This window comes from Seriola dumerili, unplaced genomic scaffold, assembly GCF_002260705.1.
Source record: "Seriola dumerili isolate Sdu_G_001 unplaced genomic scaffold, Sdu_1.0 BDQW01000741.1, whole genome shotgun sequence".
In the NCBI taxonomy this organism is placed as follows: Eukaryota; Metazoa; Chordata; class Actinopteri; order Carangiformes; family Carangidae; genus Seriola; species Seriola dumerili.
In genome coordinates, this window is record NW_019174996.1 from 280,060 (window position 1) to 295,059 (window position 15,000).

Consider the following 15,000-nt stretch of genomic DNA (forward strand, 5'->3'; position numbering starts at 1 on the left):
TTCCGTTTTTGATTTGCTTCCTTTTTGAAAGCATTTCATTGGAGAAATAGTGGAATTATTATTATTATTTTTTTTTTTTGGTTGTTGACCTGTTTTCTCCGGAAACGACGGTGGGCTTCACTTCATTCCTGCATCCACAACATTCCTGCGTGTCGTGTTGACGTCACGTCTGTCTTTGACGTCACGTCTGTCTGTGACCTCCAACCTCTGCATGGACACAACACGCCCACGTGGACTGGGGGGAGGAGTCAGTCTGTTAGTCTCACTCTGGGACATCTGTGTGATTTTTGGATGTTTGTGGATTCTCACATATTCTGTATTAACATTAACGAGGAGGAAACTTAAAGTCATCGTCTCTCAGCGTGTCAGAGCTGTAGATTAAACCTAAAACCAGCAGGATGTGACCTTTCACCCCAAGGACCCTGTACACAACAATCACTTCAATATCAACAGGATCAGGCTCCTGTTTATCAGCATATCAACATGTAATAACTGGTTGATAACAGGAGATTATATTTTATATATATGTTTTATCGTCTGAAGAGTGGTTAACATTAATGAACACTGAGATCTGATCACAGTCTGTTAGAGACCAGTTATTACACCTTTCTATCCTTATCATACAGATCAATAAACCAGTTATTGGTTATACAGATCAATAGGGAGGTTAAATTGTAGAAATAATATTTATTCACATTTTCATTTGTGACTAAAATGTTTTGAATCTCATGCTGCCTTAATTATGTTTTTAATCTAAGTATTGAACATATTTTCAAAAGCACAAATTTTTGACAGAACAAATATTGGTTCAGTAGCTAAAGCTAATTGATTCATGTAAACTGATTAGTGGTTCAGGTTTTGGTTAAAAATGGAAAATCAACACTGACCTGACCTGATTACTTTATTACCATTGAATTGAAACCAGCGTCTGTCCTGAGTCTCTGACATCAGTGAACGTTCAGACAGAACGAAAAACAAAAATACGTTTTTTTGTTTTTCTGTTTTTGTTGTCAAACTAAAAAACCAAAGACAAGAACATCACATTAGAAGAAACGGTCTGATTCTGGTGTTTTTGAATACCTTTTTTTTTCCTTGTTGAGTTGAAGAATGAAGAAAGGTAGTCAGGTGACATGGAAGTTAAGGTAAATATTTCAAAATAAATGCCATGAGAACTGAATGGCCACTCTATAAAGTGTAACTTTACACAAGCACAGACAGAAGTTGTGTTTGTTGCGTTGCATTAAGAGGAAGAGTGTGATGTATCATTTACTAGAATTAAAAGCTTGATTAATTAATATGTGGAAACAAACTGTGTGGTCCCTCTCAGATAGTGTTGTCTACAGTGACCAGCAGAGATCGCTGCTGTTACCAGATTATTGTTCGCTCTTGATCACTTAGTGATCAAGCTAATGTTCACTGTTTGTAGCTGCTGTTGGTTGTAGCCCACACTAAGACCTTTATTCTGAAATATATCTGCCAGACATCACATAGTGGACGAACAATAAGAGGAATGTGTAATCACCAGAATTGGACAGTTTCTGTTCTTCTTTTTAAGTTCTGTTTTTATGTTTTTTAATTCTGACAACAAAAACATAAAAACTAATGTTTTACTGTTTTTGCTTTAAAAAGAAAAAACTAAGTGTCTGAACCTACACAGACATTTTCAGTATGAAAACTGACAGGTGAGACACAGCAGCAGAAGTTAAATTAGTTTCATATGAACAACAGTTATTCAGACTCTTCAAAGCATAATGACAGTGAGCTGCTAGCACCAAAGGTTTAGGATAAATATCAGTTTGTTTAGTGTTAACGCCTCTCATGCTTTGTTTTTGCTCGTAGAAAGTTTCTCCTCTCTCCTCAGGCTAGTTAAATTCTCCTCAGGTTAGCTAAACTCTCCTCGAGTTAGCCAAACTCTCCTCGGGTTAGCTAAACTCTGCCCAGGCTAGCTAAACTCCCCTCAGGTTAGCTAAACTCTCCACAGGTTAGCATAACTCTGCTCAGGCTAGCAAAACTGTCCTCAGATTAGCTAAACACTCCTCAGGCTAGCTAAACTCAGGCTTCAGGTTCTGACGTTAGCCTAGGCCACAAGTCTCACATTTAGCCAGGTTAGCCAAGGCTAGCTGTTAGCTGTTATAAATTCAAAAAGAGCTACTGCAGTGCTTGGAGCTAGTTTTCTGTTTGATTGATGCTAGCTGTGTGTTAGCAGGAGGCTAGATAGGCTAAAGCTAAAGTTGTTGCTTATACCCTGTCTCCTCTCTCTTCTTCTTCTCTTTTATCTTTCTCTGTGTAAAGTGCCAATTAATGGTAAGTGGTTAAATTTGGGGCTAAAGGGGGGAAACTCATGTTGGGGGGGGTCACCGCTGCGCATGGAGCCACCCCCACCAACCGCTGTGATGTCATCAGTTAGTGTGGCAACACCTCATTTTTTACCCCTCTGTGAAATTGTGACATCACAATCCCCAACTCCTCTCACCATTTCACATCAAACCAATCAGGTTTCAGCTCTGTCCGTCTCTCTTTCTCCGATGATTGGTTGTCATTGTTGTGGTTGTGGTTGTTTCATCTGTCCAATCACAAACCACCACCTCCATCACATCACCCATCTCCTGATTGGTTGGGCTGTTTGGGATAGAGTTTCTGATTGGTCAGTCAGCCCCCAGGCTAGCCAATAAGAACAGAGATAGAGAGACTAGTGAAAGGTGTGTCCGCCGAGTTGTTGAAATGCTCACGTCAGAGTCCTGGATGGGGTCTCAAGGGTCAAAGGTCACGAGAAACCGGTTTAGCAAAGAGGTTTGTTCTGTTCCAGGACTCTGAACTCTGCTCTTTTCACACTGCAGCTCCAAGAACCTGGACCACATCTGGACCAGTGCTCATGGACCAGTACTCATACTGCACTGTACTGGATCCAGACTAGTACTCATACCGTGCTGTGCTGGATCTGGATCGGCACTTAGTTCCTCCCTTATAGTAGATTCGGATTGAAACTCCTTTTTCTTCATCATATTATTGATTTGTGATCGATCAGCAGCAGTGTGGAAAGAACCCAGAGCCAATCACAATCCTTTCTCCAGTCATGTGATTTGACGTCACGTGATGTGTGTGCCATTCATTTGTGTTGTCGTGGTAACAACATGGTAGTCGTGGATGTGGACCAGTGTGTAACTCTGGGCAGACTGTACACACATTTACACCTGCTCCCACGTGTCATCACCTTTACCTGCGTTTGATCAATCATCTGATCAGTTTTATCATCAAGACAGACTGATTATTGATCGATTATCAGTTCTCTTGATCAGCTGCTCATGGTGAAGGCGTTTGTGTTTTATTGTATGAAACCCACAGCATCTCCTCACACTGATTGATTATTATTATTATTACAAATCATATTATCATTAAAAGACATGCTGAATATCAGTGTGTTTTTATGTAAATTAGGGTTGAAGGGGGCGTGGTCTTATATTTGAGGAGGAGACTGACAGTGTTTCTTTACTACACTGCTGAGTCCAGTTTAACTTGTTTCACTGCAGAAGTGAACCAGGGGGAAAATGTCCCAACAAAAGAGTCAGACTTCATACTGAGTCCAGTCCGTGAGTCCAGTCCGTCTCTTCAGTCTGTAACTGAGTCCAGTCCTTCTCTTCAGTCTGTAACAGCAGTGGAAACTGGAACGCTGATGCTGAACGAGTCAAGGTATAACAGTGGGTTTGTTCTGTACAGAGTCTGCCCAGACCAGAACTGAATCTGGACTTAGAGAACTGTTATGAAGCTGTGGTCCCGTTGTGCAGAGCTGATACCAGGAGGAGTCACACAGGTCTGACAGGATCTGACTCCCCCTGATAATCAGTACATGGTCTAAAAGTAGTCCTGGATTCTGACATGGGTCAGCCTGGTCCGGTCCATACCATGTGGAGAAATCATGTGATTTGTGTCCATCATACATCATGTTCATCACACAGCGGTGAGTTACTGTGTGTCTGCAGCTGCAGTCTGATCTGTCTCCCCGCCCCCCCTCCCCCAGATGACAGTCACACCATGACCAGTGAAACCAGCAGCCTGGTCCAGTCCCATTATAAGCAGCGGGAGGCGGAGCGGGAGGCGCTGCCCTATCAAACGGGACAGCTGCACCCGGCCATCCGAGTGGCTGATCTGCTGCAGCACATCACCCAGATGAAATGTGCCGAGGGCTACGGCTTCAAGGAGGAGTACGAGGTGAGGACACACACACACACACACACACACACACACACACACACACACACACACACACACTGAGAACAGGACATAAACTCAAATCTCCTCGCAGCTTGTTTCTGTTTGAAACTCACCTGTTCACAGTGAGGTGCAGACACCTGTGGGGGCGTGGCTACAGAAACGTGACAGTGTACAGTTTAATTGGCCTTTCATTTACCAACTCTTTCACTCTGCCGAAATGTGACCTGTGCTTTAATTTTCTCCTGTTCTCACCTGTGACAAGTTTCAGCCAATCACAGCAGGCCTCAGGTGATGACAGCAGGTAGTTCAGCTGTTCAAATGTTATAACTACTTGACATAAACAGGGATGTTTCTCTTTTAACACACTGTGATGAAACACCTGAAAGCTGCTGTGTCAAACAGCCTTAGGTGAATTATTAAGTGATGGAAAGACAGACCGGCCCAGATGTGGCCCAGATGTAGTAAACATTTCACATGTTGTTCATCTTCAGATCAAGAACCAGGTAACAACCATCAGTCGTACTCAGCTGCTAAATAACTACTACGCTGCTTCACAAGGTGTTGTTGTGTGGTTGCTAGTAGGGATGTCACGATACCAGAAATTTAATAGTCGGTACCAATACCAGTGAAATTCCACAATNGGGGGGGGTCACCGCTGCGCATGGAGCCACACCCACCAACCGCTGTGATGTCATCAGTTAGTGTGGCAACACCTCATTTTTTACCCCTCTGTGAAATTGTGACATCACAATCCCCAACTCCTCTCACCATTTCACATCAAACCAATCAGGTTTCAGCTCTGTCCGTCTCTCTTTCTCCGATGATTGGTTGTCATTGTTGTGGTTGTGGTTGTTTCATCTGTCCAATCACAAACCACCACCTCCATCACATCACCCATCTCCTGATTGGTTGGGCTGTTTGGGATAGAGTTTCTGATTGGTCAGTCAGCCCCCAGGCTAGCCAATAAGAACAGAGATAGAGAGACTAGTGAAAGGTGTGTCCGCCGAGTTGTTGAAATGCTCACGTCAGAGTCCTGGATGGGGTCTCAAGGGTCAAAGGTCACGAGAAACCGGTTTAGCAAAGAGGTTTGTTCTGTTCCAGGACTCTGAACTCTGCTCTTTTCACACTGCAGCTCCAAGAACCTGGACCACATCTGGACCAGTGCTCATGGACCAGTACTCATACTGCACTGTACTGGATCCAGACTAGTACTCATACCGTGCTGTGCTGGATCTGGATCGGCACTTAGTTCCTCCCTTATAGTAGATTCGGATTGAAACTCCTTTTTCTTCATCATATTATTGATTTGTGATCGATCAGCAGCAGTGTGGAAAGAACCCAGAGCCAATCACAATCCTTTCTCCAGTCATGTGATTTGACGTCACGTGATGTGTGTGCCATTCATTTGTGTTGTCGTGGTAACAACATGGTAGTCGTGGATGTGGACCAGTGTGTAACTCTGGGCAGACTGTACACACATTTACACCTGCTCCCACGTGTCATCACCTTTACCTGCGTTTGATCAATCATCTGATCAGTTTTATCATCAAGACAGACTGATTATTGATCGATTATCAGTTCTCTTGATCAGCTGCTCATGGTGAAGGCGTTTGTGTTTTATTGTATGAAACCCACAGCATCTCCTCACACTGATTGATTATTATTATTATTACAAATCATATTATCATTAAAAGACATGCTGAATATCAGTGTGTTTTTATGTAAATTAGGGTTGAAGGGGGCGTGGTCTTATATTTGAGGAGGAGACTGACAGTGTTTCTTTACTACACTGCTGAGTCCAGTTTAACTTGTTTCACTGCAGAAGTGAACCAGGGGGAAAATGTCCCAACAAAAGAGTCAGACTTCATACTGAGTCCAGTCCGTGAGTCCAGTCCGTCTCTTCAGTCTGTAACTGAGTCCAGTCCTTCTCTTCAGTCTGTAACAGCAGGTGGAAACTGGACCTGATGCTGAAACGAGTCAGGTATAACAGTGGGTTTGTTCTGTACAGAGTCTGCCCAGACCAGAACTGAATCTGGACTTAAGAGAACTGTTATGAAGCTGTGGTCCAGTTGTGCAGAGCTGATACCAGGAGGAGTCACACAGGTCTGACAGGATCTGACTCCGCCCTGATAATCAGTACATGGTCTAAAAGTAGTCCTGGATTCTGACATGGGTCAGCCTGGTCCGGTCCATACCATGTGGAGAAATCATGTGATTTGTGTCCATCATACATCATGTTCATCACACAGCGGTGAGTTACTGTGTGTCTGCAGCTGCAGTCTGATCTGTCCCCCCCCTCCCGCAAGATGACAAGTCACACCATGAGCTCGACGCGAACAGCAGCAGCCTGGTCCAGGTCCAATTATAAGCAGGCGGGGCGGACGCGGAGGCCTGCCCATCAACGTGGACAGCTGCACCGGCCATCGAGTGGCTGACTGCTGCAGCAACATCACCCAATGAAATGTTGCCGAGGGCTACGGCTTCAAGGAGGAGTACGAGTGAGGACACACACAACACACACACACACAACACACACAGCACACACACACACACACACACACACACCACACACACACACACACACGACACACACACTGAAGAACAGGACATAAACTCAAATCTCCTCGCAGCTTGTTTCTGTTTGAAACTCACCTGTTCACAGTGAGGTGCAGACACCTGTGGGGGCGTGGCTACAGAAACGTGACAGTGTACAGTTTAATTGGCCTTTCATTTACCAACTCTTTCACTCTGCCGAAATGTGACCTGTGCTTTAATTTTCTCCTGTTCTCACCTGTGACAAGTTTCAGCCAATCACAGCAGGCCTCAGGTGATGACAGCAGGTAGTTCAGCTGTTCAAATGTTATAACTACTTGACATAAACAGGGATGTTTCTCTTTTAACACACTGTGATGAAACACCTGAAAGCTGCTGTGTCAAACAGCCTTAGGTGAATTATTAAGTGATGGAAAGACAGACCGGCCCAGATGTGGCCCAGATGTAGTAAACATTTCACATGTTGTTCATCTTCAGATCAAGAACCAGGTAACAACCATCAGTCGTACTCAGCTGCTAAATAACTACTACGCTGCTTCACAAGGTGTTGTTGTGTGGTTGCTAGTAGGGATGTCACGATACCAGAAATTTAATAGTCGGTACCAATACCAGTGAAATTCCACAATTCTCTTTCACTCCTTTATTGAAAAATACAAATCAAAAAATAAAGAACAGTGGCATGTCGCCTTCAAGAATTTAAAATAAACAATACTTTGCTAAAATATAAGCAGTAAACTTTTTCTGCAATAAAAAGTTTACTGCTTATATTTAAGCAGCTTTTCAACTGTGGTTTGGAAAGTGCGAAGGCATGGTTTACTAATGGGCTTTTGTGGGTCTAAAATTAACCTCTCATCATCCGCCTCGACGGAAAATATTTCCATGCGCGACTCTTCTGGCTTTTTCTTTCAATGAGCCGAGGTGCTGCAGCTGGACCAAGTTTCGTGCCTGAACTTGTCGCCATCTTCCATTTGTTATTGGGGCTAGACCGCAGCCTGGTCGTGGACGTTCCTCCTCCTCCCTCGGGCAGAGGCTGAGCATGTGCCGGAGAAACTGTTTAAATGTGTCCGAGTCACTCGTGTCACCAGTGATGCAGTGATTAGTGTTAATGTTCTTTACACATGTTTCTGGTAGATTACTGTCACTTTTGAGGTAAGACACCTTTGCACCATGAGATAAGTTGCTCATACAGTTAATGACATGCTGCTTGTGCACGATGAGACCTGATGCACGAGCAGCGTGAAGAGCACTCGTTCACCTGCCTCCCTGAACAGGATGTCAGTCTTACGTTACTTCCTAAGAGGGTGATGATCGATCTCGTCACGTGTCGGTATTTTTTTTCGGTTCCTTCGATACCACGGAAAACGGGTACCGTCCCGTTTTTTGCCACGTGGCATCGACTTGGTACGGAAGTATTAGTTCTGGTGACAACCCTAGTTGCTAGGTTACGAGGTTGTTGCTAAGTGATTTGTAGTGTGTTAAAGATGAATGATTGGTAGGGTGTTGATAAGTGATGGTTTTGTACATTTGTGCATTTTTATACAAACCAACACACACACAGGTGTGACGGATGGTCACCATGGTGTTTGTGAATGACTGCTAAGGTGGACGATACATCACAGAGCTGAGCAGCAGCCTCCAGGATCAATACATCACTTGTATCACTACATTCAATTGATCAGTTATGAGTTCATCTATAAACAATAAGACAGTCCAGAGTCCAGAGACCAGAACCAGAGACCAGAGACACAAGCTGATTGATCCAGTTATCAATGAATGATCGTTTCAGCACTAATCAGTAACAGAAGAAGACAGCAGTGTGTGTGTGTGTGTGTGTGTGTGTGTGTGTGTGTGTGTGTGTGTGTGTGTGTGTGTGTGTGTGTGTGTGTCTGTGTGTGCGTGCACTCCACATGTTTACCCATTTTCATCTCGAGAAACTTACTAATGGATGTTACTTACCTGAACAAACACACACACACACCCACACACACACACATATATACATTATAGATATTCCCTCGAGCTAATGGGCCAAAACAGGGAATGGCTTGTGTGTGTGTGTGTGTGTGTGTTGGTGTGTGTGCGTGCGTGCGTGCGTGCGTGCGTGCGTGCGTGCGTGCGTGGGTGCGTGTGTGTGTTCAGGTCTGCCTGCTTGTGGGCTGCCCTCAGGGCTGATCCATTATACATACTGAGCACACACTCAGTATTTTCACCCTCCATTTGCAGAAAGTTAGTGAAGAAGAGCTGTTCACCTGCCTGTCTGTCTGTTCACCTGTCTGTCTGTCTGTTCAACTGTCTGTCTGTTCACGTGTCTGTCTGTTCACTTGCCTGTCTGTTCACCTGCCTGTCTGTTCAACTGTCTGTCTGTCTGTCTGTCTGTCTGTCTGTTCAACTGTCTGTCTGTTCACCTGTCTGTCTGTCTGTCTGTCTGTCTGTCTGTCTGTCTGTCTGTCTATCTGTTCAACTGTCTGTCTGTCCACCTGTCTGTCTGTTCAACTGTCTGTCTGGTTTACCTGAAAAAGAAACTACGTTTATTTTACAGGATCATCATTTCAGAATAAAAGAACAAGTTCCAAAATGCAAAAACAGGAAGTGACCTTTAAAATGTCTGAAACCAGACTGGTCAGACTGGTGATTCTTGTCAGACTGGTCTGGTGTTGATGGGAACAGAACCCACATGTGTTTGAATTATGATCCAGATGTTTGTTGTTCTGCTTTAAACATGTAACTAACACTCACACGTTGTCATGGTAACGTCTGGTTAGTGATTGTTTTCACCTCCATCCCTTCTCATTTAACCAAATTCAATAATTGATTGTTAATTGATAAAGTGTGAAGATGATTATGACAACAGGAAATCTTATGTAATTCAAAATAAATGTCAGGAAATAAATCAGAGTTTCCAAAGTAAAGTTGTTTTTCTTTTGGTTTTAATCCTTTGGATGAATTTAGCTGCTGATTGATCACTGATTGATTACTGATTGATGACTGATGTGTAACTGCTGCAGCAGTAAACTGAGCTAACAGACGTCCAGCTGACTGATGACTGTTATCTCCCTGATCCCTCCATGCTTCCCCTTTACTAATTAATCTGATTGGACAGCTTAACGAGGTAAGATGCCTTCTTGGTTTTCAGACTGTTAACATCCTGTGTTCATGTCAACTAGATTAGAGACTAGATGGTGGCTGACGCCCAACACACATACACACACACACACACACACTATCTCTCGCTCTCTCTCTCTCAGCATTATGTTCACGTTACTGAAGAATCGTGTGATTCTCTGATAAAACCCTGAAGGTCGTTTAAAGTCACTTCCTGCTGTTTTAAATCTCAAAGATCCTCTAACCAGCGGGATGAAAACTCTTTTGCAACAACAGACACTCAAACACATTTCAGAATGTTTCTGTGTCCCAACGAGTGTTTGAGGAAGTGGTTTCAAACATCTCCAGGAGTCTGTCGGAGAGAAGATGGTTCCTTCTCCACCCACTGACCCACCTCCATCCACTGACCCACCTCCACCCACTGTCCCACTGACCCACCTCCATCTACTGACCCACCTCCACCCACTGACCCACCTCCACACCTCTACGCACCCACTGACCCACCTCCACCCACTGTCCCACCTCCACCCACTGACCCACCTCCATCCACTGACCCACCTCCACCCACTGTCCCACTGACCCACTTCCACCCACTGACCCCCCTCCACCCACTGTCCCACCTCCACCCACTGACCCACCTCCATCCACTGACCCACCTCCACCCACTGTCCCACTGACCCACTTCCACCCACTGACCCACCTCCATCCACTGACCCACCTCCACACCTCTACCCACCCACTATCCCACTGACCCACCTCCACCCACTAACCCACCTCCATCCACTGACCCACCTCCACCCACTGACCCACCTCCACCTGAAGCAGGTCAACAGTGACTGAGCTAATCTTCATGATGAGAAACACCAGAGAGCTTCAACGTAACTACAGTATTTTACAGCGTTGCATTATGGGTTCATTGTAGCCTTAATGTTGTTAAGCTAGCCAGTGTTTTGAAGTGCGTCTGTAGTGAGAGATTCAGAGTTAATCAGCCTGAAGGGTCCATCCTTCCATTCCTTCATCCATCCATCCTTCCAGATGTTACGCAATGACAGATCCGAACAGAGTGTGAACCTGCCTGAAAAGGTTCAGGTTCATTTCAGAACCCCTGTGACCCCCCCCCTTGAACAAGGGAGAGATTCTGTTTAAGTCACAGGAGACCTGTGACCTTTGACCTTTTTTAATGACAGGTGGAGGTTGTTGGTGAGTTAAGGGGACAGGTAGCATTACCATCAGAAACACACACACACACACACAGAGTGGAGTCGCTGCCAGCAGTCATTAGTTCATTCCTTCCTTCGATTCTTTTCTTTTTTTTTTCTTCCCTTTGTTCCTCACTGTCAATCATGTGGAGCTGTGTGTGTGTGTGTGTGTGTGTGTGTGTGTGTGTGTGTGTGTGTGTGTGTGTGTGTGTGTGTGTGTGTGTGTGTGACATCGTTCACCTCTCAGTTTGATGGATGTCTGGAGCTGTTAGACTGCTGTCACACACACACACACACACACACACACACACACACACACACACATGTCCGTCTGCAGGCATTTTAATGAGCAACCCAGGAAACCTGCTGTGGATCAAAGTGTCTGAGCTCAGCAGCAATGATAGATAGATAGATAGATAGATAAATAGATAGATATATAGATAGATATCAAACAACAAAGAGACACAAACAAGTCTGGATTGGTGGTTGTTAGGGGAGGGGACTAAATGTTGTAATCATGTCCCTCCAGTTTCATGTAGTCTATTAAAATGAGCCCGTCTTGGTTCTTCTTCTGTGGACTCTGTGTTCTCCAGTGAATCTGTGATATCGTGATGTAACGTTAAAGACTTCAGTGATTCTGGTTATTTTTCAGCACAGAGATCAACAGAGAGGAGAAGTGTTGTCTCAGCACAGAGCAGTCGGAGCAGTTTCACTCTGTTTGAACACAGTCAAAGAACAACTATCAATGTGTGTTTAATCGCCTCCAGCTTCTCTCTGAGCTCGTTCTCATAATTGGACTTAATCATCTGCTCTGACCATAAAACTAACGCCTGTGTGTTTGTTCAGGGAGAGAAAATCAAACACATCCTCTGCATTATTCATGAAGTCATCCACTGAGTCTCATCACTCTGGATCTGCTCTCTTTTTCAACAGACACTCTGTCTTCATGTCTTTTTGTCTTACCAGAGTTTCTTTGAGGGACAGTCCGCTCCCTGGGACTCGGCCAAAAAGGACGAGAATCGCATGAAGAATCGCTACGGAAACATCATCGCCTGTACGTACCTCCACGCTCTTCTTTGTCTGAATGAACACTGATCTGAGAGGCTGATATGAAACTGTCTGACTGTTTTTCAGTTCAGCAGGTGTAGGAGCTGAATACCAGGCTCAGCGGCACTGTGGAAGCATCAGTCTGGTAGAAAACACTCATGTAGAAGCTGCAGTAATTATCATTAATCATACTAATATGAACCATCATAAAGAACATTAATATGATGCTGGGAGAACACTACACGACAGATTTGTGTGTCCCAGATGAGTTCTCAGATTCAACATGACCAAGCCTTAAACCATTGTCCTGACGTCCTGACCAGAGATGGGGACCAGAAACAGTTTATAGACCTGCGAGTTGTTGGTTCTGACCTCTTCCCTGGTGGTCATGATGTGAATTTTGATCAAGGTTTGCATCTTGACTTGTGACTTGTTACTGCTGACATACAGCTTGTCTTTGAACTTGTTGGTCTTGACTTTTTTGACTGTTGTCTGATACTTGACTTAGGACTGGCTGGTTTTGACCTGGGACTTTACTTGGGACTTGTTGGTCTTGACTTTTGACTTGACTGGGGACTTGACTTTGGGACTTACCTGTTTTGACCTGAGATTTGTTGTTCTTTAGGACTTGTTCTTTGGGACTTGAGTCTTGATTTTGGGGTGACTTGTATAATCATTGAAACAAGCAGATTTGTCTCAGTGGACACATCACATTGTCAATGACAGTCAGTAAGGAAGTAAGTGTAGTCTAGTGTACCGGCCTGAGAGTTAAACATTAAACTATAGTTTAGACTATAACCTTAGTGTGACTCATACAGTGTCTGCAGAGATGTAACAGTCATAACATTTGTGCGGCTTCATGTTATAGTTTAGTTTGTTTGTTGATAAAATCACATTTTGATATTTCACTTCCAGTTTTCAAAGGTTACTTCTTATTTATTTTATGTCTTCTGTAAAAATGGTTGTAAACAAATATTTTTCATCATAGTTTTTATTGATGAAATATCCAGCTCAGAAGACCTGAAAATCCAGTCCTGGACTTCGTTTTTTTGTTTGTCAATTTCATCTCAGGTCTCAATTTCTAAAGTTAATTTTAGCTTTAGTCATGTTTTGGTCACAAAAAAAGGTTGTTGACAAATATATTCATAATTTCTGTTGTTGATGAAAACTCGTCAAACTGTTTGTGATCCTGTCGTAGATGTAGAAAGGTAGAAGAACAGCTAACAACAAAACAGCTAGTTTCATGTTGTTGCTCCATAGTCAGTTCTTTATAGATGAAACGCTGAAACATGTTGTTGACATTCACAGATGAATTTAAATGCTTCATCATTTCCTCTATCTGATGTGATTATAAGGATTCAGGTCTGTTTTCAAGGAGAGAATGTAAAGATGAATAATGTGAATAAATAGACGTGACTGCTCACACACTCACTCAGTCCCTGGTGATTCACAGATTCAGTCTGAATGAATGTAATCAAGTGGATATTAATTTATTATTAGATTATTTATTCAGCAGAAACTAATCAAAGGTGATTATGTTCAGCTTGGCCACGACAACAAGCAGAACAATTAACGAGTGTGTGTGTGTGTGTGTGTGTGTGTGCATGTGCGTGTGGTAGACGATCACTCTCGTGTGCGTCTGCAGCCTCAGGACGGAGAGAGCAGCTCCGACTACATCAACGCCAACTACGTCGATGTGAGTAACACACAGTTTACTTTTTTTTTTTTCTTTAACGGTCAGTGTGAATCGTCTGGGTGGACTCTGTTCCCATGGTGGCAGTCCTCATCATTCAGGGTTGGTTGGTTGGCTGGCTATGTAAACAAACTTACAGAGAGGAAGTGTGTCAGGCGACAGTCTTGTATTGCTTCTTTGTGAGGACATAGTTCTGAAGCACCGTAGTGAGGACATAAATCATTGTAAGGACGTCTGGATGTCTCTCACAGGGATGACACCTCACATATAGGCCCTCAGTGTCACCCTGTTCCTCCATGTTGTTGTTGTTTATCTCTTTGGAGCTAAATGATTGACCCTCCAACAGAAAATGTCACTTCACACACAGGCTTTGACCCAGGGGCCCCCTGACCCCCGGGGCACCTGGGCCCCTAGACCTGTGCTGTTCCTCTCCAGATCACCCGTCCTTTGTTCACCTTATTCTCCTCTCTTCTCTTAGGGATACCACAGACCCAATCACTACATCGCTACCCAAGGTAAGAGAAGGAAACACACTGATACATGTTCTCTATTAGCTTCCACTGTTAGCGTCCTGTGTTATCTTCCTCAGTTCGCTTTCTCTGTTAGCTTCCACTGTTAGCTTCCACCTGAACCCTGAACCCTCAGACCTGAGCCTGGACATGTTGATCTGGTTCAGTGTGACCTCCTGATGACGTCATCTGTGTCATGGACATGTTTGTTTCCTCCTGAACTCTCCTGACTCCACTCACACACTGATTCTTACTGTGTATGAACGCACACACAATCAACACAAACAACTCTAACACATGTTTATAAAACATATAAACACATAAACATAAACATATAGCATCGGGGTACGTTTTCATTCTGACTGTGAATGTGATTCTGATTGAGTTTTACCACCTTTGACCACAGGGGGCGCCACATCACACAGAACAGTTAAATGCACTCTCACGTGTGTGTGATGATCTGCTCACACACACACACACAAACACCCTCAGCTCTCCAGGTAGAAATCATCCTCCTGAATAAACCTGAGTGTACGAACATGTCAGTGTGTGAGCATGAATATGGAGTGTGTGTGTGTGTGTGCAGCAGATTCTCGCTGTAAAACACTTGAGGACAGGAATGGATTAGCATGAACTAATTAGCTCGTCAAAACACAGACTGTCAACAGTGATTAAAAACATTTTCTGT

At 43.9% G+C, this 15,000-nt stretch overlaps 1 protein-coding gene across 9 annotated transcripts in view; it reads left to right on the forward strand.

Moving 5' to 3' along the window:
- LOC111236872 (receptor-type tyrosine-protein phosphatase mu-like) overlaps positions 1-15,000 on the forward strand; it is a 113,826-nt gene that overhangs the window by 90,307 nt on the left and 8,519 nt on the right. For 4 of the 9 annotated variants that reach the window (XM_022765762.1, XM_022765767.1, XM_022765764.1 and 1 more), the window contains 5 exons: positions 2,293-2,304; positions 4,016-4,206; positions 12,030-12,117; positions 13,730-13,806; positions 14,282-14,318. In XM_022765762.1, the coding sequence (XP_022621483.1) occupies positions 2,293-2,304; positions 4,016-4,206; positions 12,030-12,117; positions 13,730-13,806; positions 14,282-14,318 (405 nt within the window). The remainder of the gene's footprint in view (positions 1-2,292; positions 2,305-4,015; positions 4,207-12,029; positions 12,118-13,729; positions 13,807-14,281; positions 14,319-15,000) is intronic. The other 5 variants (XM_022765763.1, XM_022765766.1, XM_022765765.1 and 2 more) reach the window with 2 other exon arrangements.